The sequence below is a fragment of the Monodelphis domestica genome, chromosome 1 (assembly GCF_027887165.1).
Source record: "Monodelphis domestica isolate mMonDom1 chromosome 1, mMonDom1.pri, whole genome shotgun sequence".
Classification (NCBI taxonomy): domain Eukaryota; kingdom Metazoa; phylum Chordata; class Mammalia; order Didelphimorphia; family Didelphidae; genus Monodelphis; species Monodelphis domestica.
In genome coordinates, this window is record NC_077227.1 from 722,392,177 (window position 1) to 722,416,972 (window position 24,796).

Here is a 24,796-nt window from a genome sequence, read left to right on the forward strand (position 1 = left end):
TTTTCAAATGAAAACTCATTCTTTATTATAGTAAACTTATCCATTTTAAAATATACCCCATTAAATATTTGAGTTTTTAAATATCGATTTTTAATTACATTTTTTTCAAAAGTTCAATTTGTCATCTAACAACTCAGAATAGTCAAACACTAAACACAAGACAAGACAAGGATTTTCCTATATTTTACAAAGAAATAGTCACAGACAAAATAATTAGACAACACATACTTGATTTTAGACAACACAGTCTTAATTATTTTTTTTTGTTTTGAAGTAATGGAACAAGCTGAAATAGAAGCAAACAAGGTTAGAAGGGAAACAACTGGGAAAAAATTTTTACATGAAGTATCTCTGTCAAATGCCTCATTTCTCAATTATATAGAGAACTAAGTTAAAAATTTAAGAATACAAAGCATTCCTCAATTGACAAATGGTTAAAAGGTATGAGTCGACAATTCTCAGATGAAATTAAAACTATCTTTAGTCATAGGGAAAAAAATGCTCCAAATCACTATAAATTGGAGAAATGTAAATTAAAACAACTCTGAAGGAAAATGATAAATGTTGGAGGGGATGTGAAAAACTGGGATATTAATATAGTATTGGTGGAGCTGTGTACTGGAGAGCATAAAACTGTGCATACTGTTTGGCTCAGCAATACCCCTACTAGTTGGTGCCCCCAAAGAGTTCAAAGATGGAGGTATGGACCTACTTTAAAAAAAATATTTATAGTAGCTCTTTTTGTGGTGACAAAGAACTGGAAACTGAAGGGATGTCCATCCAGTGGAGAAAGGATGAACAGGTTGTGGTATAGGATTGTAATGGCGTACTATGACGCCACAAGAAATAACAAACAAGATGATCACAAAAGCCTGGATTATAGGAAGTGCTGCAAAGTGAAGTGAGCAGAACCAGGAGAATGCTATACACAGTAACAGCAATAAAGTACAGCGAATGAATGAACTATTATGAGCACTGCAAGGATCCAGGACGACTCCAAGGGATTCATGATGAAAAAGGCCATCCACTGCCATAGAAGGAAGTGGCGGAGTCTGGATGCACACTGAAGGACACCATTCTTCACTTCCACTCCTCCATGAATTTTTCCTTAGTGTGGTATGTGTCTTCTTTCACAACATGGTGAAAACAAATATGTATTGTAGAACACATGTACAACCCACATCATATTACCTGCTGTCTTGGGGAGGTGCAGAGAGAACATGGATCACAAAATGTCAGAAAACAATCACTGAAAACTGTATTGACATGTAATCAGGGGAAAAAATTAAAAATTGGGAAATATGTAACTGAAAATTTAAAAACAAAAAACATAAAAATGAAAAGAGGAAGAAGGCAGCTGGGTAGCTCAGTGGATTGAGTCAGGCCCAGAGATAGGAGGTCCTGGGTTCAAATCTAGCCTCAGATACTTCCTTGCTAAAGAAGTAAGGCACCCTGGGGTGGGTAGGTGGCTCAGGGGATAGAAAGCCAGACCTGGTAACAGGAGATCCTGGATTCAAATCTGGCCTCTGCCACTTCCTTGCTGTGGGACCCTGGGCAAGTCACTTAACCTCAACTTAAAATTGATTCTAAAACAGAAGGTATGGGTTAAAAAAAAAAGTAAGGCACCCCAAAGTGGAGATAGCTATCATCTCTGGCATCTTAAGCCAATTAAATCAAATCACAAATGCCACTTCTCCTCAGCCCCTGAAGGAGATAGCCAAGGATCCTAAAGCCAAGAGCTTTAGGAAAAGCAGCACTACCCAGACCAACATGTTTGCTGATTGACTAACTGAATGGGCTTTTGGGAAAATCCCTAAAAAGCTTGAAAGGCATGCGTGAAAGACTGAAACGGCAAAATTTACAAAATCATGCAATGATGTTATTTTATAGTATGAGGGTATTGGATTTGAATATCAAGTCCTGGAATAATTCACTGATATGTCCCAGTCTAACTGGCCATTTGACAGTGAATAAATCCCTCTTTTTAAAAAATAATTTTCAAATTTTTGATACCCAGAGTTCTACAACCTACAAGAGATATAGTTTAGTGATTTATATAGATATAGATAAATACGTAGACTTTCTTACCATTCTCATGCCAGATGAACAACAATTTTATAAATGGCTAACATCTTTTAGACTGAGCGTACCATCAATTTTGTGTTACTTGAATACAAATTTATAGTGAAATTAAGTCACTGTGCCTCCTTTCTGAGAGGCAGTAGATTTCAAATCAGAGAACCTGGTTTCACACCCTGGCTATACCATTTCATAGATATATGAAATGAAGTATCTCTTTATCTCTCTGGGGCCTAATTCTCATCGTCAATAAAATAAAGGAGTTGGAGTAGATCTTCTGTAAGGCTTACTCCAAAGATCAATGTACAATATGAAAATTAAATTTGTATTTCAAGCTACAGCATTAATCCTTTTGTATTCTATATTTCCATAACATGTCATAGGATCTTGTATTGAGAGTAACCTCAGAGCACTATCCACATCCAGAGAAAGAACTGTGGGAGTAGAAACACAAAAGAAAAACAACTGCTTGATCACATGGGTCGATGGGGATATTATTGAGGGTGTACTCTAAACAATCACTCTATTGTAAGTATTAATAATATAGAAATGGATATTGATCAATGACACACGTAAAACCCAATGGAACTGCTCACTGGCTATGGGAGGGTTTTGGAGGAAGGGAGGGAAAGAACATGAATCATGTAATCATGGAAAAAATATTCTAAATCAATTAATTAAATAAAAAATTTCAAATGAAAAAAAAGTAACCTCAGAGATTTCCCAGCCTATTCTTTCCACTGTTAAAGAAAATGAGGCCAAGAGAAGACAAAGGACTAGGCTTTAATATGGACCTAAGTTCTCTGCTAACAAATTCAATGCTCTTTCTGCTTTACTCCATTCACAATGTGTCCAAAGTCAAGATTTTCTTTTAACTGGGTGGAGAGGTGGAAGGAATCAATAAAAATGAATATGAATAAAATGTGAATATGTTCATCTAAGTTGAAAGTATTTTTTTCAACTTTTTTGGTCCATATTTTAAGAAATTCTAGTACTGTGGCTATATCTGTAGCTGTAAATCAAATACGGATGAGATTTCATCCTTAAGAGAATCTCTAAGCAAGCATCATTCAGACTGTTTGTCTAGGTTGTATCTGTAGCTATATACTTTGCAAATATCATCATCTATATGAGGCTTTATATTAAGTTCAAAAACAAACTTCATACCTTACCAATCATCTCTTTCTGTTGGAGTATTCCTCAAGGGAAAAGGAATTTCTATTAAAAAATTTTTTTTTAAGTTGCTATTTTGCCAGTCCCCAAGTAGTAGGGATTTCCCATGCCCTAAGCAGGCAATTTAAAAAAAAAAATGTTTGTTGGTTACATTAAAATTCATAGGTATCTACTTTCCTTTCTCTCTCCCACTAGAGAAGACATCATTTGCCCCCCTACCCACCCAAAAGAAATCTCTATATAAACTATGTCTTTTGTGTTTCTTTGAGTTCTTTCTCTGAAGGTGGACCTTCACCAGTTATTCTTCTACCATTAATTCTATAGTTGTATATGATGTTCTCTTGGTTCTACTAATTTCACTTTTCATAATTTCATGTAAGTCTTTCCATGGTTTTTTAAAAAGTTACCTGCTCCTCATTTCTTATGCACAGTAGTATTTCATCACAATCAAATTAGTCTTTGCCTGGAGATTTCATCTCCCAACTTGTCTAGAAAGATTGTCACCATCATCACCACAAGGCTAGCTCAAGCACTGGTGACTATCTAAACAGACCCTGAGAGAAGCCAGGACAGGCTCCTTGTCTATTACAAACACCTCATGGCCTCTGGGGTTCTGGCCGGTTCATTGACAGTGGCTCCAGTAGTGGTTACACCGACTGTACCTTCACTATCAGCTCTATGTAATCTGTCACGGTCAACAAAATGACATCGCTCTGAAAGTGCTCTAGCCCCCAACAAGACTGTCTGCTCAGTGAGGCACAATGACCTCATCTCTGTCAAGTTTCTGGCTTTGTTCATGAGGTTTTGTTTTTTTTAGTTCTCTGGGGGACACTGTGATCTTTGCCCTACTTTGGCACCTCCGGAACAAGTATAGGGCACATTTTCATTGTGTTCTAATTGAGCAGTGATATTTTTTTTTTGAGGTGATGATTTTAAAATATCAATGTCCTTAATGCTATGGGGTTTTTCTTTTTATCCTCTCCCTCCATGTTTGAGAAGAGAAAAAGGAAATATTTATTTCCTATAAGTGATACTATAGGAAGTGGGCAGGGTATGTAAAACCCACCAATTATCAGGCAATTTACTCATTGGGACAGGCAGCCAACTTCATTTTTGCACATCTCTAACAGTGAGGAAGTTTGTTCTGACATTGGGCCTCATTTGCCTCTTTGAAACTTTCCCTCATTGCCTCTAGATCTTTGGGTCAGACAAGGCAAAGACTAAGCCTTTTCTTTCACATGACAGCCTTTCAAATACTTGTGTAGTGGAAAGTTGGATTAAAGCTTAAATCATGGAACATAAGAGGGAATGCTACTACCATATAGTGCTGCAATCATCTCATTTTATCCCCTTGTGGAAGATAGGTGCTGTTATTATTATCCCCATTTTACAGGTTTTGACAGAAATTGAGGCAGACAAAATTGACTCCTCATGCATGGAAAAGTGCAGTTCAGGAAAGTAAAAACACATACAATCAGCAGGTAAAGGAATTAAAGACAATCAAAAATAAGATTCCTGGGGATGTCAAGAGCTCCTGTCACTGTCCTTTAACTTTATTATTTTCTCCATGCCCCAAAGAACCCCTAAAAGTGGGTCCCCAATGAATCCACCTAAGAGGAAACAACTCAAAGTGTTCCAGGTTTGCCATATAGCAACTTTGCTCCTAACAATCCTTGTTGCTATTTGTGGTAGTGGGAAGATTTTTTTTAAACCCTTGCTTTCCATCTGAGATTTAATACTAGGTATTGGTTCTGAGGAATAAGAACAATAAGGGCTAGGCAATTAGGGCTAAGTGACTTGCCCAGGATCATATAACTAGGAAGTGTATGAAGTCATATTTAGATCCATGACCTCCTGGCTTCAAGCCACTCTATCCAGTGGGAAAGTTTAACTCAAGTCTCCTGGGCTCCATTAGTATCCTTATTTCTAATAAAATATCTTTAGGGATCATCTAATAAAAGTCTGTTATTATACAGATCACTAGTTCAGAAAGTTAAAAGTTCAAGATTCCACAAAACAATGGTTAAAATGACATTGTTCTCTGACTCCTAACTAAGATCTCTTATCATTCAAGATGCCACAAACCAGTGAGTCATGCAGGATCAGGAATCACTTAGATTAAAGCTCACGGATTTCAAGTATGAGTTGAGCCAATGCCGATTTAAAAGAGGTGGAAAGGAGAAAGCTCTAGGTCAAAGGGTGATGTCCTCTAGGTTTCTAATGAGGAACAGAAATCTCTGGGAACACGAAGATCAAGAAGGCTAGATAACCCTATAGAGGTCCCATATCTATTAATTCCTCCAATTTATGACTCATTGTCAAGGTTCTACCATTAAATTTCTCATCCCATTGATAGCCTCCTCCCAGAGTCCTAAGGCACCTGATTTCACTAATAGATTAAATCTTTTTTAAAATTTAGATAGAATTTAGAAATTTAGATAAAATTTCAGTACTCTAAAGAGCCTGTCTGACATGGCTTGAAGCTTCTCCTAAACAAAAGCAATTTGGAACTATGCCCAAAGGATCATAAAACTGTTTAGCACAGCAATATCACTATTAATTGCTACATTGGCTAGGAATCATACTTGGGCTGTGCTCACCACTATACCACCAACACTTACCAAAGGGTGTTCAGAGAAGAATAATGCCTCTGGTGTGAGGACTTGTTGAGTCCTCTCCAGGACTGTTTTCCTTCTTTAGACCCAGCTCTCTCCTGTGGCTCGAAGAAGCTGTAGTATTCACAGTGGCCACAACTCAGGTGAGTGGGAAGGCTGGGTGTAGCTGACAGGCTTCAAACCCATTGGTAAGATGTGGGTATCTATCCCAGGCATGTAAAGACTTCCCCCATCAAAAGAGATTAATAACCAAAATTTGTTCCAATGGTTATGGGGGTGGCAGCAGAAGCAGGCACTGAGGACCACTTAGAGCTTGATCAAATATCACAGACTCTAAGATCATCCACTATATCCTGGGTGACATCACCAATCATTCTGACTTTTGTCTTGTCACTGGATTATGATGATTCTTGAAGAGAGAGTGGGTACTTTAAGTATCTCTTATATCATAGATATCTTGATTAGTAATTATTTTAATCTTTATGAGGTCTTTGAATTTTTTCTTTTCTGTTTACCTTTTTATGCTTCTCTTGAGTGTCAAATTTGATCAATGAATTTTTTTTTTGTCTCTGGTCCTTTCATCAGGAATGCCAGCAACTCCTCTATGTCATTCAATATGCATTTTTTACCCTGAAGTATTATGTTCAGTTTTGTTAGGTAGATGAGTCATGGTTGTAGCCCAAGTCTTTGCTTTCTGGAATACCATGCCTTCCAGTCCTTTTGATTTAGAAGCTGCTAGGTCCTGTGTAATCCTTGCTGTGGCTTCATATTTGTTTTTTGGTTTGTTTTTTTTTTTTGGTTGGGGGGGGGAAGGTTGGCTACTTGCCATAATTTCTCCTTGGCCTGGAAATTTTAAAATTTGGCTATAATAGTCCTGGAATTTTTAAATTTGGGGTGTCTTTCAGGAGGCAATTGGTGAATTCTTTCAATTTCTATTTTCCCCTTTTGTTCAAAACTATTAGGGCAATTTCTCCTGATAAGTCCTTTCTATATGATGTCTATGCTGCTTTTCCAATTATGGCTTCCAGGCAGTCTAATGATTCTTGGTTATATTTCCTGGATCTATTTTGCAAGTCATTCATTTTTTTCAGTGAGATATTTCAGATTTCCTTCTACTTTTTTCCTTCCTTTGAATTTGTTTCCTACCATCTTCCAGAGTCATTAGCTCCCATTTGTCCAATTCTAATGTTTAGGGAGTCATTTTTTTCTTAGACTTTTGTTATTTCCTTTTTTAGAGAGTTACTTCTTTTGCTTGAAGTTTTGTGTTTCCTTTCTTAGGTCTCTCACTTCTCCTTGAAATTTTTCTTCTAGTTTTCTTATTTGTTTTATGATCCTCTTTTGGAGTTCTTCCAGAGTTCATTTTGGGACTGATATATCATTTCACATTTGCCTTTGAGGCTTCACACACTGCCATTTTGGTACTGTTTTCTTCTGAGCTTATGTTTTCTGAGGCCAGACTTTTGTCTTTTGCTTATTTAAGGGGGATTTTTGTGATCCTGCTTATATGCTGAAGCTCAGCTCCACTCCTGGGGTAGAGGAAGTACTATCCCTGGGTTTCCCTGAGTGAGAGAGAAATGTACTGCATAGGTGAATTATGCTCCTTAGAAAGCCAGTTCACTGTGATATCATGAGTACCAGGTTAGTTCTGCTGAACTAGTCCTCCCAGCTGTTTGCACCTGGGCCTCTCCCCATATTCCTCAGTATGTGCTGGGATGCTCCTTACACAGCCTGTTCCAAAGCTCTCCCTGCTTACCTCAGCAAGGTAGATCCTTCCTACTGTCCCTCTATACTGAAACTCTGCTTCCCTTTGTCTTATTAGTTCTATCTCTCCAAAATTTGTGTTGAGTCAGTTTTTATGTGGTTATTTGGAAGTGGGTTTGGGCGTGTTCAGAACATTCCTTACTCTACCATCTTGGATCCCAGAAGCCAAGAGATGCATTAGGATCTTTAAGGTAATCAAGAGAAATAATGGGCTTAAACTGATTGCATTACTATATAAGATGATAACTTAAGATACTTAAGATATCTACAATACCTAAAGTGCTTGGGATCTTTAAGGTACAAAAGATACTTAAGAATTTTATCAATATTAGAATAGTGAATAGATCCATACAAAGAGATGGCAAGGAGTTGAATATTAAGGGATGATGGTTTTGTTTTTTTTTTAATCAAGGGATAAGAGGAATGAACTGGGAAAAGAGAAAAGTTCAGAAAGTTTGGGGTAAATTATCTCACATGATGAGGCATGTAAGAATCAATACAATGAAAGGGAAGATGGGGAATAGGGGTGGCAGGCAATGCTTGAACCTTACTCGCATCGGAATTAGTGCAAAGCAGGAATAACATTCACATTCAGTTAGCTACAGAAACCTGTATGGAAACAAGAAAGGAAAGGGAAATAAGACAAGTAGGGGATGGACAAAAAAGAGAGTGAACTTGGAGAAGTGGTAGTCAGAAGCAAAAACTTGTTAAAAGGGAAAGGCTGAAAGGAGAGGAAGGTGAAGATAAACAGATGGAAAATAAAATGGAGGGAAATACGTGGTTAGAGATTATTACTGTGAATGTGAACAGCATTAACTGACCCATAAAAGGGGAGATAATAGCATAGTGGATTAAAGGCCAGAATCCCACAAGATTCTGTCTACAAGAAATACATTTAAAGCAAGAGGACATGCACAGAGTAAAAGTAAAGAATCTATTATGCTTCAGCTAAAGTTAAAAAAGCAGGGATATACATAAACCCCATCACAGAAAAAAATTATTAAAGAATTCCCTAAGAAAAAAGGACCCCAAGGTCAGATGGCTTCACAAGTAAATTCATTCAAATATTCAAAGAAGTCCAATATTACATAAACTGTTTGGAAAAACAAGAGAAGAAGGAATTCAAAAATCACTTTTATGAAAGAAATTTGGTACTGATACCTAAAACCAGGAAGAGCTAATATAGAGAAAGAAAACTATAGACCAATAGCCTCAATAAGAACACTGAGAAAAATTTTTAAATAAAATACTAATAAGAAGATAACAGCATTATATAAGAAAGACAATACACTATGATAAGGTGAATTTTATACCAGGAATGCAATGTTAGTTCAATATTAGTAAAACTATTAACATAATTGACCATATGAATAGCAAAACCAAGAGAACCATATTATTATCTCAAAAGATGCAGAAAATGCCTCTGACAAAATACAACACCCATTCTTATTAAAAAATTAGAAAACATTGGAATAAATCAGATTTCTTAAAATTATAAATAGCATTTATCTAAAATTATCAGCAAGCATTATCTGTAATAGTGATAAACTAGAAGCCTTACCAATAAGTTCAGGTGTGAAGCAAGGATGCCTATTATCACCACTACTATTGAAATTTCTTTTAAAAAAGAAGAATGCAGCCAACAACTTTGTGTTTTTCTACCTCACTTAAATACAATTCATGCACATGTGAAGATATCACTTGTGATATCTTTGGTCATCTTTGAAAATGTAGGACAAATAACCACTAGTAGGTCTATATCTCAAATAGATTTAAAAAGAAAAGGAAAAGGACTTATATGTACAAAAATATTTAAAGTAGTTCTTTTTGTGGTAGAAAAAATTGGAAATCAAAGGGATGCCCATCAATTGGTGAATGGCTGAATAAGCTATGGTATACATCACGAGTTGTAATGAATATTATTGTGCTATAAGAAATAACTTGGTAAGATTTACATGAACTAATGAAAAGTGAAATGAGTAGAACCAGGAGAACACTGTACATCATAAAAGTAACATTGTTAAATGATCGATTTTAATTGACTTAGCTATTCTAAGCAAAACAATGACTCAAGACAATTCTGAAGGAATTATGAAAAATGCTATTCATCTCCAGAGAAAGAACTGATGAAGTCTGAATACAAATCAAAACATACTTAAAAAAAATTCTTTCTTCTTTTTTTGTCCATGTTTTCTCTTAAAACATGGCCAATATGGAAATATTTTTCATGACTGCATGTGTGTAGCCTATTTGAAACTGCTGTCCTTCTCATGAAGGGTGGAAGGGACGAAAGGAAAAGAGAGAATTTGGTACTCAAAAAATTTTTAAATGATTGTTAAAATTTATTTAGATGAAATTTAAAAAATAAAATATTTTTTAAAATAATCTTTCCAATATGAATTCTCTGGTGCAAAGTAAGACCTGCCTTCCCAAATTCACTACCTTCATAAGGTTTCTCTCCTTTATGTCAAAAAAACTTCTAAGCTATAGTAGAAGGCCGTCTCATACTCCTTATATTGATGATGAATGTCTCTAGTATCAATTCTCTGATGGGTATAAACTAGTGTCCTCAGGCCTAAAGGCCTTCCCAAGTGTATTACACTCATAAGGTTTCTATCCAGAATGAATTCTTTGATGCTGAGCAAGGTATTTCCTCAGTGTGAATGTCTTCCCACATTCATTACATTCAAAAGGTCTCTCCCCAGTATGAATACTTTGATGTTGAGTAAGATCTACAGTCCGGCGGAAGGCTTTTCCACATACAAAACATTCAAAAGGTTTTTCTCCAGTATGAATTCTTTGATGTGGGATAAGTTCTGAGTTGTAATGGAAAGCCTTCCCACAAACCTTACAGGCATAAAGAATCTCTCCAGTATGAATTCTCTGATGCACAGTAAGACGTGCCTTGATCCTGAAAGCCTTACCACATTCACTACATTCATAAGGTTTCTCTCCAGTATGAATTCTTTGATGTAGAATAAGTGCTGAATTATAGTGGAAAGCCTTTCCACACTCCTTACATTCGTAAAGAATGTCTCCTGTATGAATTTTCTGATGCACAGTAAGTTGTGCCTTCCTTTTGAAGTTCTTCCCACATTCACTACATTCATAAGGCTTCTCTCCAGTATGAATTCTCTGATGCACAGTAAGATGTGGTTTCCTCCTGAAAGCCTTCCCACATACAGTACATTCATAAGGTTTCTCTCCAGTATGAATTCTTAGATGACGAATAAGTTCTGAGTTGTAGTGAAAAGTCTTTCCACATTCTTTACATGCATAAAGAATCTCTCCAGTATGAATTCTCTGATGCACAGTAAGTTGTGTCTTACTCCTGAAAGCTTTTTCACATTCATTACATTCATACGGTTTCTCTCCAGTATGAATTCTTTGATGTAGAATAAGTGCTGAGTTGTAGTGAAAAGCCTTTCCACACTCTTTACATTCATAAAGAATATCTCCAGTATGAATTCTCTGATGCACAGTAAGATGTGCCTTCCTCCTGAAGGCCTTTCCACATTCACTGCATTCATAACGTTTCTCTCCATTAGGAATTTTTTGTGTTTTAGTAAAAGCTGAGTTGCGATTGAAGATCTTCCCACATTCCTCACATTCATTCTTTCCACTAGGAATTCTCTGATACACACTAAGTTGTGCTTTACTCCTGAAGGTATTCCCACATTTATTACATTCATAAAGTTTCTCTCCAATAAATTCTTTGTTCTCTGAAAGAAAGAATAAAGAGCTGATTAACCCTGTCTTTTGGTCCTTTTCCCAAGTCTCCTATTTCCTCAAGTTTTAGAACTATTCTGTTGCCCTCCTACTTGAGAAGACTACTTTCACTGGTCTTTCACTAAGGATCACATTTTATCTTATATGAAAGTATGATGAGTGAAAGTTAACATATGTAGACGAACTGATTTAGGATGAAATTACTAGGAGTTATGAACTAGCCCTTACTCTACTATATCGTTGACATTTGAATGGAATAAGGAAATGAAAGACTATCCATAAAATATGGATGACTTTGAGAGCTTACAAATATATCTTTACTAACTAAGATGTGGTTCAAAATTCTAATTAATACAAAGGAGAAAATAAGGGAAAATACTGAACAGAAAGAAAAAGAAAAACTGATTGGTTTAGAGTAAGGAGGAAAGATAGACATGACATAAACAGAATAAATAAGAAATATGAGGGTAAAAGGTCATATCAGACAATTGTGACCAAAATTTCCTGTAAAAATCCAACAAATATACTTTGTAAGGAATTGATTCAAATTTGTAAGAGTAGTATTCAATTCAAAAAAAGTAAATGATCAAGAGATATGATATTTTTCACAAGAGAAATTATTAATAATTATCAGAAACATTACAAACTCTGGTAATCAGTGAAGTAAAAGTCAAAATAACTTGAAGATATTACCAAATCACCACTGAATTAACAAAGATACTTTAAAGTGATAACACATTTTGGCAGTCATATTGAAATAGGTACTTATTAAGCTACTATTGCTACTTAAAAAAACAACAACAGTGTAAGCTTGATCTACAAAATTTTTCATATCCTTTCACCCAATGTTCTACTAGTAAGTCTATATCCTCAAAATGTTATTGAAAACAATATTGAAGTAGCAAAATATTGAAAACCTATAAACCAATGATGTGGTTATGGCTAAAAAAGGGCTGTCATACGAACATATTATTTTGGGTTTGTAAACATAATGTGGAAAGGAAACAAGACTGACAGTTGGTGGGGGAAGGGGCATCTGGGAGTGTCAGTTGGATCTTGTCACTAGCACTTCCTTCCTGCTGGGTTGGACTTCCTTTCTGGTGGGGGAGGAGAGAGGAGCTTGTTCAGGCCAGTCTGGTGTGGTGTGCCTCTTCTTGGTTCAGCCCGAAGATTTAGGCCCAATCACTTATGAAGGTCAGAACTGTTCTTGTTTGCTTTCTGTCTACTGCTAAGATTCTGAATTAGACAAAGCAGGACTGATATAGAGTAGATGGGAGTGGGAGAAACCCTCCGCCAGCCTCTGGGACCTGGCCTCAACTCTGAAGCTGAGGAAAAACTCCAATCCCAACTGGTTATTAAACTTTATATTATTTGAATTCTCAGTCAGATAAGTGGACTATCTTTTCTGATCATAGAGGGAGCTGAACTTCAGTTCAGTCATTCCAGGACAAACAGTCCTTATCGGACCCCTGCTGCTTCCTCTCAGCAGGGGGCATCTCTCTCCTTTGTTTCACCGAGCAATATACCCTCTCTCCCCTCAACTCCTCCATATCCCCATACAAACCTCCCTTTATATCCCATTTTTCATATCCCCCATTTCCTTTCCCAATAAATATTATAATAATTCCAAAGAACAAAGAAAAACAGCATAGCATAAAATGAAAGAAGAAAGGGAATTAGGTTATGATTAAATATTTTTTTTAAAAATGGCAGCAAAGAAATACAATCATAAAAAAGCACAGAAGAAAATATCAGAAAGGAACTCAGGAGCCAAAAAAAGGCATATTGTTAATATTTTAAGTAAATTGCTTATTTTTTAAAAGGAAAAATTATTTCATATAAGTGTGGCAGAAAAATGCTTGCTTAAAATTTAAAAAATTACAAAAAGAAAAATACCTCTCCTATACTCAGGCAACAACATTCTTTTAGAGTACAAGTATATGAGAAAAGAGATTCATAAAAAAGTACCTTTTTGAATTAAAAAATGAAGTTTTAAAATCTCAACTCTTCTTAACAAGCCTGATAAGTTTTAATAAGACCACCCTTTTCAACCCTTAAGACCTCTGGGCTAAAATGATCTATAGAGCTATAGTTTATAATAACCCATTTCCTTGTTTTTTATGTAGTCACCTGGACAGTGGCTTCTTGAAATATCTGCCTCTGGCGTCCAGGATGCTTCGTTTCTTTCCAATTGGTAGATCACATCTGGTTTGGAAACTGCAAATCCTGTTCATTGAAAATTTAAAAGTTCTGGGGAGAATCAATTCAAAATTTTACCATAGAACAGACAGATGCAGTACTCCTTCCAACTCTTGGAAGAAAGGGAGAGGGGAAGGAGAAGGCAGTTAAGTAGCACAGTGGATAGAGCATCATACATGCAGTTGAAAAGGCTTGGGTTCAAATTTGACCTCAGACATTTCTTAGCTGTGTTACCTTGGGTCTGCCATAGAATTAATATATACTTTCAATTCTAGGACAGAAGGTAAGGGTTTAAAAAAAAAAAGAAAGGTGTGTTAATAAGGGTGCAGAGTATATCTTAAGCCATCAAGAACATTCACTGTATTAATTAATTTTATATCAGCTTTTTTCCTAGCCAAGGAGTGCTCAATGGGCTGTTTGGGGAAAGAGGTAGGGTAGGGTTTTTTGTTGTTGGTTTATTTTAGGTGGAGTGTAGAGTAGAGAAGGAAAACTATCATTAAAAAAGAATCCACAAAACTTAATAAATGAATTCAAAATTAGTTAAAGCTTTCTTTGAGAAAAAGAGAAGGCATGGTAGGAAGACCCCAAAGAAAGTACAAAGGACCATTGAAAAATTTTCTACATTATGAGGTAATGAGTTACAGAGAAGGATTTAGGAAAAATAGTTTATTTGACTCACACCCTGTTTATCCAAGAGGAATGCTTTGAGTATGATGATACCTACAAAGGAGTTAAACTTAAAATCTTGAATTTGAAGCAAGAGAGAGGAAAATACATTCTCAAGGATAACAACAAATCAAAAAGCCAGTTTCCAAGCGTACTAAGCCTGGAAACAGGTAGCATAAATACTCTAGACTACAAAAGGATTAGGAACATCTATCTTTTGTATGACAAAGCATAACTGTTACAATCTTGAAAGTCTCTATCTATATACAAAGACTCCAAAAATTATTCTTACCCAAAGAGACCAAGTTCTTGTAGTTTTCCAACATCACATCCCTGTACAACTTTTTCTGAGATGGGTTTAAATGTCCCCACTCCTCCCAGGTGAATTCAACAGCCACATCCTGGAATGTCACTGATTCCTAAAACACCAAAAATATTTATGTTTAACCAGGTATATAGCTCTGACTGCTATGAAGTTTAAATGTAAACTCCTTGCCATTAGAAAAGGCTTCTCTTATTCATTTGTAACCAGGTACATTTCATGGGGTCCTTGAGCAGGCACTTAAGAATTCCTCTTCCTCTTCCATAAGACTCTGAGCTCCTGGAGAATAGGGGCTGTTTTTGTATTTCTTTCTCTCTTCAGCACTTAGCACAATATTTGACATATGGTAAGTTGTTAATAAATGCTTAATTAATAAACCCAATTGCAAAAGTTAAAATTAAATCTCAATAATAATATTATATTTTAAGAGATTTATTAATGATCATTAGAAATCAAGGAATAAAGAAGATACAAAATAAAGACCACATACCCATGGCTGGTTAGCCATTTTTTAGTCAACCCCACTCACCATCATCAATGCTGATTCTACATCAGAGAGAGCGAGCCTCTAAAGCCCACACCCTTTATCCTCTGTCTACAGGAAGTATGTAATGACAAGAAGTCAGTGGGCTCTTAGGATATGTCGTTCCTTTTCGGAGTAACAGATTTTCAATCATACAAAATAACATCAATTTTAAACGCTGTTTTAAACTCCTACTTTTACCCTGTGAATTCAAACAGGAGTATATCTAATTCCTTTTCTATGTGCTAGGGGAAAACCCAACAAGAATGAAATAGCTGAAAATAGCTCTTATGTGCCTCTAAGTCTTCTCTCCCAGATTTAAACATACCCAGCACCTTTGACTAATCAACATGATCTTTTCCCCTCTAAGACAATCCCTTTCCTCTCCTTATCCAATCTCTGTGTCAATTAAAATGTGGTGCTCTGAAATGAATACAATTGTGTTTGATGCTCCCAGAACTATAAGTGCAAAGGAAAGCAAAGGGGACTACCATCTCCAGTCTGGAAAAGTATATGAAAATTTTTACAGCTAAACAGGCTATTAAGGGACACATTACTTTCCGATTTTTAAAGTTAGAGCTGGAAAAGAATTTGGAGTCCAACTTTCTCATTTTATAAATTCAAGAAGTGAGGCCCAGGGAGGCAAAGTAACTTATTTAAGGTCAAAAGGGGAGCTAATGGCAAATCTACACTCGGAGCCCAGGTCCTTATGAATCCAAATCCAGAGCAATTATTTGACTCCATTGCTATACGCTCTTTATATAACCAGGCTAAGGTCACAATTGAGTTTAGACCCAAAAGCCATTATAAAAGCACTCTTTGAGACAGATGAAAAGATGTTTGTTATTTACTGCCTCCTAATCATTTATATTGATCTTGTGAATATTGGATTTGATTATCTCCTGATTGTAACAATGAAGGTACTTAGCTCTTTCTTTATTGTGAAGATAAAATTGTAATTCTTTGTCTATTTTTAGATCTTAATCCCCAAAGTGTTAACTCAGTATTTAAAGTAGATCTACCCATTTTAACAACAAAAGGTGTGAACACTCATTTCATAAATTGAGTGGGCAGTCCTGGAGAAGAGCATCTACTGTGATTGGTAGACATGAAAATTTAGGGGAGGTGACACCAGAGAAAAAGGTCTTTAAATAGAGGAAACAGAGGCACAGAAGGAGGGAATCAATTGATAGATCAAGATCATTCAGTCAATCTGAGTTGGACTAGAAGAAGACACTCAAGAGTTGGAGTGAAGAGAGACACTGAAAGACAGATACTCAGACTTGGAGTGAAGACACTTGGCTATAGAACTGGACCCCTGGAGGAGCTCATGCAGGAGACCTCAGATTGCTTTCTTTTTAGACGGTCACCGTGGTGAGTATAAAGGCTGACTTAGTTTCCTTGCCTTTCTGGAGGTGTGAACCTCTGAGAAAGGCCCATCATCTTGAGACTCCTTTCCCCTGGCTGGGGCTTAGAATTTCTATCTGTTTCAGAGTGAACCGGAGCTTTCTCTCTCTCTTTCCCTTTTTCTTCCTTCCTCAATATCTTCCCTCTATTGTAAAAATAAAACACCATCAATTCCATTTACTTGAGCAATCCATTTTGGGATTTAGTATCTCTGGCAACCACAAATAAATTATTCAGTCCAACCATAATAAATTAAACAATATGATCTAATGATATGTTAACAATATTTTATAAAAGTTTCCTAAGTTGTAATTGTTGATTTAATAATTATGGGCCTAGTTATTAGTTGATTGAATAGCTGAGTACAAGAATTAAGGATCAGCAATCATAATCATGATGTTAATTATAGGGATAAGATTAATCTACTTGTAAATACCCCTTCAACATGCCTTACAACATGTTCTTGACTCAGATCACTTTGTCCCAGCATCTGGATACATCTCACAAGACAACACCTAAAATTAGGGTACCCAACTACAGACCTGAAACATGGGTACCTAACCTTAAAACAGGGACAAAAGCACTTAATCACAAGGCTAGGTGTTTTGTTTCTTCTTGCCCCAAACAAAGCAGGCATCTCAGTATTAAATTTCTTTGCATAAATTATAAATATTTGTCAGCTGTAATGTTCAGGGTCTCAAGACTACCCTGGGTGTGTCTACAGACCACTGACTTTTGTGATTTGCACACTCACAATAAAATCAGTTTGTTCAGAAAATCTGTTCCCAATCTTTTAAACATAGCAAAGAACTGAACACAAATTGAATTCTTGCCAGTAAAGAATGGCTACAAAACAATGGCAGGTGACTACAATGAACTATTATTATATAATAAGATATGAAAAATAATGAGACTTCTGAAAAGCATTTGAAGATGTATATTAATTGCTGCGATGTGAAATAAGAGCCAACAGAACATTATAAACAAAGACTAAAAAAAAAATAATCTTAAAAATAAACAGATTCTGAACTTTTGAAAAAAAAATGTTCCTACTTCTCCCAGTAAAGAAAATGGAGACCACTAATAGAGAATATTTTCTGAACTGTTAGGAAAGTCACTATAATGGACATCTTTGCGCAACTAAATTTCTTTGGTATAAAGGAGGGTACAATTTGAAGGGTGAGGGAGAGAAGACTTTATCCAAAAATGACTTGTAAAGTAGCAAAATGCATTGCAAGAAAAATAAAACTGCCTTTTTTTTTTAACTGCCTCTTCTAATTGTTCCTTAACCACTTATTTGTCAGTGTAGTCCAGGAATTTGAGAAAATTCAAAGCCACTGGCCTAGGCTTTGTGGAATCCACTCTTTTTTGATATTTGGCACATGTCCTCATTTCTAGCTCTTTGTTCTCCAATATCGTTCAGGGATGTGGCATAACAGCTAAACAACCAAACACACTGCACAATTCTTTCAGAACAGCTGGATCCCGTCTGTCTCCTTTTACTTTGGGGATCTACTTCCTGCTAACAGCTTTGGGGCTTTACTTCCCAGGTCAAAGATCTTTAATTCTTCAATGAGAAAACTAAAGTCAAAATAAGATTTTAGCTGTTTAGCCTTCTCAAAGGTATCCCTCCATATCAGGCTCTTTCCACATACCCCTAAGCATAGCCTCACTATTCTCTGGTCACTTGCATGCCTACAAAATAGGAGTCATTTTGTACCACTTGTCACTAGAGATAATGCTTTGGCTACTTTGTTGTCTCTCCACTACTTTTTTTTTTACACTGCTCTATTTCATTTTTCCTCTATCCTCAAATAATGATTATTAAAAACATATTTGTTGTCATGATTATTTGAGTTTCAAGTCAATCACCTATTACAATTATAGGGGTAACTGAGTAGAATGAGAGCCAGATGGTCCTGGATTCAAATCTAGCCTCAAACACTTTCTAGCTGGGTGATCCTGTACAAGTCACTTAACCCTCATTTCCTAGCCCTTACCACTCTTCCACTCTGGAACCAATACACAATATTGATTCTAAGATGGAAGGTAAGGGTTTTGTTTTTTCTAAGTCTCAAGTACAAACCTTCTCATACACAACCCAATATTCATTTCTTTATACTTTGCTGCCTTTTATTCTCTAGTTCAATTCTCTTTAACATATATAGTACTTCTCCAAAAAGTGGATTTGAATCAAGCACTTGAGTCTTAATCTCCTATTATAGATTAGATAAAAAGGTATGACACAGGGTACTAGTAGGAAGGTCCACTGACACCAAAAGACATTCTCCTCCTTCTTCTTCCTCCAGTCCTAAGAAGGAAATCCCCCTTTAAAAAAATCTATTTTATATCACTCCCACTTCCCCCACTAGGAAAAAAAATATAAGCAAAACCCCTTTAAACCAATATCCATAGGTAAGGAAAACGAAGTCCCATGCTGGCTATATCCAAAATATGTAAGTTTCAATTGGCACCTTTTAAGTTGATCACATAATGTCAGAAGTTGAATGGCATGTTTTATCCTGAGTCCTTTTGAAAAATAGGTCACTGTGGTGACCAGAGCACTTAAATCTTTCATCTTTGTCTTTACAATGTCATCATTGGACAAACTGTCCTCTGGGGCTGCTCACTTCATTCCACATTGATTCATACAAATCTTCCCTGGGTTCTAGCAGCAACCATATTAAAGCAGCAGAAGGCTTAGAATATACTTTCTGGAGGGCAAAGGGGCTAAGATTATAATCAAAACTAACCTACCCAAAAAATAGAATATAATCGCTCACAAAAAAAGTTATTTAATGAAACTGAGTACTTTCAAGCATTCCTGATGAAAAGGTAAGAGATGAATAAAAAATGTGACATTAAATCACCAGTCTCAAAAGAAGCATAAAAAGGTAAACATGAAAGAGAAATATAAAGGGAGTTAAGTTCAACTGTTTACATTATCATGGGAAGATGATAGCTGTAACTTCTAAGAACTTTTATCATTAGTAAGGTGATTAGAAGGAGTCACAGGTATGAATCAGTATTGCTGTGATGAACTAAAAGCAGAGGAGTGAAAAAGAAAGATGTACTAGGAAAAAAAGGAAGGAAGTGGAAAAATGAAGATTATCTCACATGAAAAAGGTACAAAAGGAGGAATTCTTACAATCAAGGAGAAAAGGTACAATTCTTGAACCTCACTTTCTTCTGGTTCAGAGACAAAAGGGTATATACAAACTAAATGGGATATAGAAATCTATCTTACCCATTGTGGAAATAGAAGGGGAAGAAAATGTGAAAAAAGGATGAAGTCTGCTTAAGGGAGACAGTAGTCAGAAGCAAAAAAGACTTTTAGGGAGAGAAACAGTAAAAAAAGAAAAGGATAAACAGAAGAAAATAGAATAAAGAGAAATACACAGTAATCATGCATATGCAAGTGTGAAAAATTGTATAATTTTAATCTGTATTTGTTGTCAAATTATCATATGCTTCTAAAGGGAGAAATTAGATTCGGGAATATGATCCAGATGTAATATTAAAGTTTTCCAAATAATGGAATAGCAAATTTTGAGCAAACAACAGAAATCAGATTGTTTTCTAAGAAATATATATATGCAACTGGGTGGCTTAGCTGACAGAGAGTCAGGTCTGGAGATGGGGGGTCCTGGGTTCAAATCTGCCTTAGACATTTCCTAGCTATGTGACCCAGGGAAAGCCACTTACCCCCAATTGCCTAGCCCTTACCACTCCTCTGCCTTGGAAATTAGTATTAATCCTAAAACAAAAGGTAAGAGTTTAAAAATATATATTTGGCTTTCAAACATATCTAACACTGAAATTTAGGCTTTGAGTATGTTTTAGTAGTAAGTTTTCAATATTGAATTAAAGATTTTACATATAAAATTACAGCAAGTGTAAAGAAAGTGGAATTATTATTCAATTTTTAAAGTATTTTAATAGAATTTTAGTAATTCTATTAATAATTTAAATTTTAATAGAAATTTAATTTTAACAGAATTCATTTTACAAGTTATACCCTCATTAATTTTTAAATCCTGAACCTGATATTAAAAAATTCAAATTTAAATTGAAGAAAGTAGGGAAGACCATCAGACCATGTTGGTATGATCTTTATGAAGTGGAAGTGACAAACAGATTTAACAGGTTAAATCCTACAGATAGAATGAAAAGAGAACTACAGAGATTCCCAATATTGTATGGAAGGCAGCAACAAAAAAACATTTTCAAGAAAAAGAGCAAAAAAGCAAAATGGTTGTGTGATGAGATTACAAGCATCCAAGAAAAAAGTTTGTTTTTGCAAAAACAAAACCAATGCAAGCAAAATAAGAAGGCAATCAAGAAAGGTTTTATAGCATGTGTCTGATGAAGGCCTCATTATACATAGGAAATTAAACCAAATTAATACAAATAAAAGCCATTCCCAGATCAGAAAATAGCCAATGAATATGAATAGGCACTTTACAGACATCAAAGCTATTAATAGTCATGGAAAAAAATTAAATCACTAATAATTGGAGAAATATAAATTAAAACAATTCAAAGATACTACTTCATACCTTTCAGATTGGCTGACATGACAGAAAAGGACAACATCAAATACTGGAAGCAATATGGAAAAATTGAGACATTAATGCACTGTTGAACTGTTCCAACCAATCTTGGAGAATGAATTAGAACTATGCCCAAAATTTCTCTATTAGACCTATATCCCAAAGAAATCAAAGAAGAGAAAGGACTTAAACATTAAAAATCTTTATTGGAAGATTTTTGTGTTGCAAAAAATTGAGTGTATACTCATCATTTGGGGAATCGGTGAATGTGATTTAGTAAATGATTGTAATGGGTGCTATAAAATGATGAGGAGTGGATTCAGAACGACCTGGTGAGGCTTGTATGAACTGAGGCAAAGTGAAGTGTGCACAAAGTGAAAGTGAAGGAGAACACTGTGCACCATAAAAGCAATACTATAACTGATCACCTATAAAAGACAACTTCTAATATGGCAGAAAAGGAACATGATAAACATCAGAAGGAAATGTGGAAAAATGGTAGGGACACTAATGCACAGTTGGTGGAGTTGTGAACTGATCCAACCACTATGGAGAGCAATTTGGAACTCTGCTCAAAGGGATAAAAAACCGTGCAGACCCTTTAACCCAGCAATACCACTACTAGGTCTATAGCTCAAGGAAAGCCAAAAAAAAATAAGGAAAATAAGTGATATATGAAAGAAAAATTATTTATATCAATCTTTTGTGGTGGTAAAGAATTGGAAATTAAAGGGATGTCCACTAATTGAGGAATGGATGAAAAAGTTTTCGTCTATGAGACTATGATGGATATAAATGGGCTATAAGAAATGATAAGTAGCAAGCTTTCAGAAAAGCCTAGAAAGACATGCATGAACTAATGCAAAGAGAAATAAGCAGAATTAAGATAACATTATACATAGTAACAACAATATTATAAGATGATCAACTGTTATGACATATTCTCAGGAATAGAATGATCTAAGACAATTCTGAAGGACTTATGATGAAAAATTCTATTCCCTTCCAAAGAAAATGATGGAATCTCAAAGTAGATCAAAGCATACATTTTTTAAAAAATTTCATTCCTCTTGATTTTTAGCCTATGTTTTCTTTCTCAACATGACTAAGATGGAAATATGTTTTGATTTGTTTTGATTCTAAAGTATTCCTAAGTACTAGTTACAAGGCAGAAGAGTGGTAAGGGTGAGGCAAATGAGGTTGTGACTTGCCTAGGATCACACAGCTAGGCAGTGTCTGAGGCCAGATCTGAATCGAGCCCCTCCCATCTCCAGGCCTGGTTCTCCATCCAGAGCCAACTAGCTGTCCCCAGAAATATGTTTTGCAGGACTATCCAAGCATAACACATCAAATTGCTTGCCATCCCAATGAGGTAGGAGAGCAGGAAGTGAAGGGTCAGAATTTGGAATTCAAATTTTAACAAAATAAATATTAAACATTGTTTTATGTGTAAATGCATATAATGAAATATGAAATTAAAAAATTAAAATGCTTAAGTATCAAAAGAAAAGACTTGGCTCCTCTAATCAATACAATGATCTATGAAAATTCCAAAGGATTTGTAAGAAAAATGAAGAGAAAACTGATGAATTCTAAGTGCAGATGAAAGTATATAGCTTTTATTTTCTTGCCTTTTTTCCCCAACATGACTAATATGGAAATGTTTTGCATGACTTCACATACATAATGCATTTTTTAAAATTGTATTTTATTTTTTCCCCTCAATTACACAAAAATACAATTTTTTTAACCTTTCGATTTTTTTGAGTTTGTCAAATTCTTACCCTTCTTCCCTCAATGTGTTTCCCACCTTCCTGAGATCACAAGCAATCTGACAGATTTTACTTGTATTATAATGTGAAACATCTTTCCATCTTAGTCATTAATGAAAGAGAATTAGAACAAACAAAAGTGACAAAATAAAGCAAAATATAGTATATGTTGGGCTGCATTCAGATGCCATCAGGTGGTGACAGATGGGCATTTTTCATCATAAATCCTTGAGGATTGTCTTGGATCACTATATTGCTAAGAACAAACTCATTTTATACATACTCATCATATAATACTGCTGTTACCACGTACTCCTGGTTCTACTCACTTCACTTTGCATCAGTTCATGTATGTCCTGCCAAATTTTCCTGAAATCATCCTACTCATCATTTCTTACAGCACACTGTATTCCATTACAATCATATACCACAATTTATTCAGTCATTCCTCAGTTGATGGGCGTTCTTTCTGTTTTTAGTTCTTTGCTACCACAAAAAAAAAACTGCTATAAATATTTCTGAACATACAGTTCCCTTTCCTCTTTTTTAAAAGTCTCTTTGGGATACATACCTAGTAGTGGTATTGTTGGATCAAAGGGTATATACAGAATAATGCATAGTCTATTGCTTGCCTTCTCAATGGGTAAGGGAGAGGCCTTGGAGCTCTCATTTAAAAATTAATATTTTGGGGACAGCTGAGTAGCTGAGTAGCTCAGTGGATTGAGAGCCAGGCCTAGAGACGGGAGGTCCTGGGTTCAAATTTGACCTCAGACACTTCCCAGCTGTTTGACCCTGGGCAAGTCACTTAACCTCCATTGTCCAGCCCTTACCACTCTTCTGCCTTGGAGCCAATACACAGTTAGGTAAGGGTTTAAAAAAAATAAAAATAAAAATGAATATTTTTTTAAAACACAATTTTTATGAGCGTGAAAATAAATGATCTCTCTCATATCTCTTGGCTCTAAATCTATGACTCTCTGAAGGATACAATTTCCAGAGTAAAAGCCCTAGAGAAAGAAATGTGCCCGAGGTCTTTGGCCTGAGGTGGCATTTCAGGAAAGAAGCAACTGGCACTCACCCGGCAGGGCCTGGCTGGCATTGGCACAGGCGCCATCCCCTCCTTCTCAGCGCTCCCACCTCCTGGGGGACAGCAGAGGCCAAAGGAGACAGAGCTGGGGAGGAAATGGGCACCATGAGAAGCGGGGCTCAGGCTGCGGGGCTCCCCTCCTCAGAGGGCAGATCCCCACTTCTCCACTCAGTGGGGGGCCCAGGGAGGAGGCCTGGGCTGGGGCTGGACCAGAAGGAAACAGTCCTTGCTCTCCGGGAGGTGACGGTCTTTTGGACAGAATCTCTAAAGAGGTAAAAAGGGAGAACCGACACATAGGTGGTGCTGTCAGGCGGGGAAGAGCTCTGGTCAGCATGAGGAAAGGCTTTTTAGAGAAGGTAGAACCCAGGAGGATGCTTGGAGAAGAGAAGGATGCTGGGAGGAAGAAATAAGGTCCCAGGGAGACCTGCAGAGTCCTCTGGACTCTGCAATGGGGGAAGGGCGGAGAAGTGAAGAATCACAACAGGCCAGAGGTCACCTGATTGGGGTAGGTGTGAGGTGGGATTTGAATCCGGCCCCGCCTCCAGACTCCACCCACATCCAGCCCTCGGGAGCTAAATTTCTGCGCGTGCGCAGTCCCTAAACCCGCTGTTAGCCACTCCAGGCTCCATCGCCCTCTGGCGGACACACCTCCCCTTCTCTCTAGGCTCCCTAACCAGCTGCTGGTATTCCGGTCCCGCCGCACCTCCGCACTCGGTCTCCGCATGGACCTGACCCCACTTTGGGTTCCCGCTCACCCTGTCCCAGGTCGCTCAGGACAGAGAAGGGGAAGCAGCCTCTGGCAAACGAGGAAAAGGGGAGAAGGAGGGAGGGAGGAAATGATGTAAGAAGGATGGCCCATCTTCCCACCCTGGGACTTGGAAAGGGTACCCAGAACGAGCACAGCCTTCTG

The 24,796-nt window shown here is 36.5% G+C and overlaps 1 protein-coding gene across 2 annotated transcripts; it reads right to left on the reverse strand.

Moving 5' to 3' along the window:
* On the reverse strand, nt 1-24,796 carry LOC100617293 (zinc finger protein 30 homolog). 2 transcript variants are annotated; one of them, XM_007477699.3, is made up of 5 exons: nt 24,642-24,796; nt 23,878-23,971; nt 14,515-14,641; nt 13,488-13,583; nt 1-11,350 (listed from the first exon to the last, which is right to left on the reverse strand). In XM_007477699.3, exons 1-5 carry the CDS (start codon nt 24,743-24,745, stop codon nt 10,242-10,244), a joined length of 1,530 nt encoding a protein of 509 aa, XP_007477761.2. In that variant the 5' UTR covers nt 24,746-24,796; the 3' UTR covers nt 1-10,241. The 2 variants fall into 2 exon arrangements, with proteins under 2 accessions (XP_007477761.2, XP_056668911.1); XM_056812933.1 differs by having other exon boundaries at nt 24,535-24,725.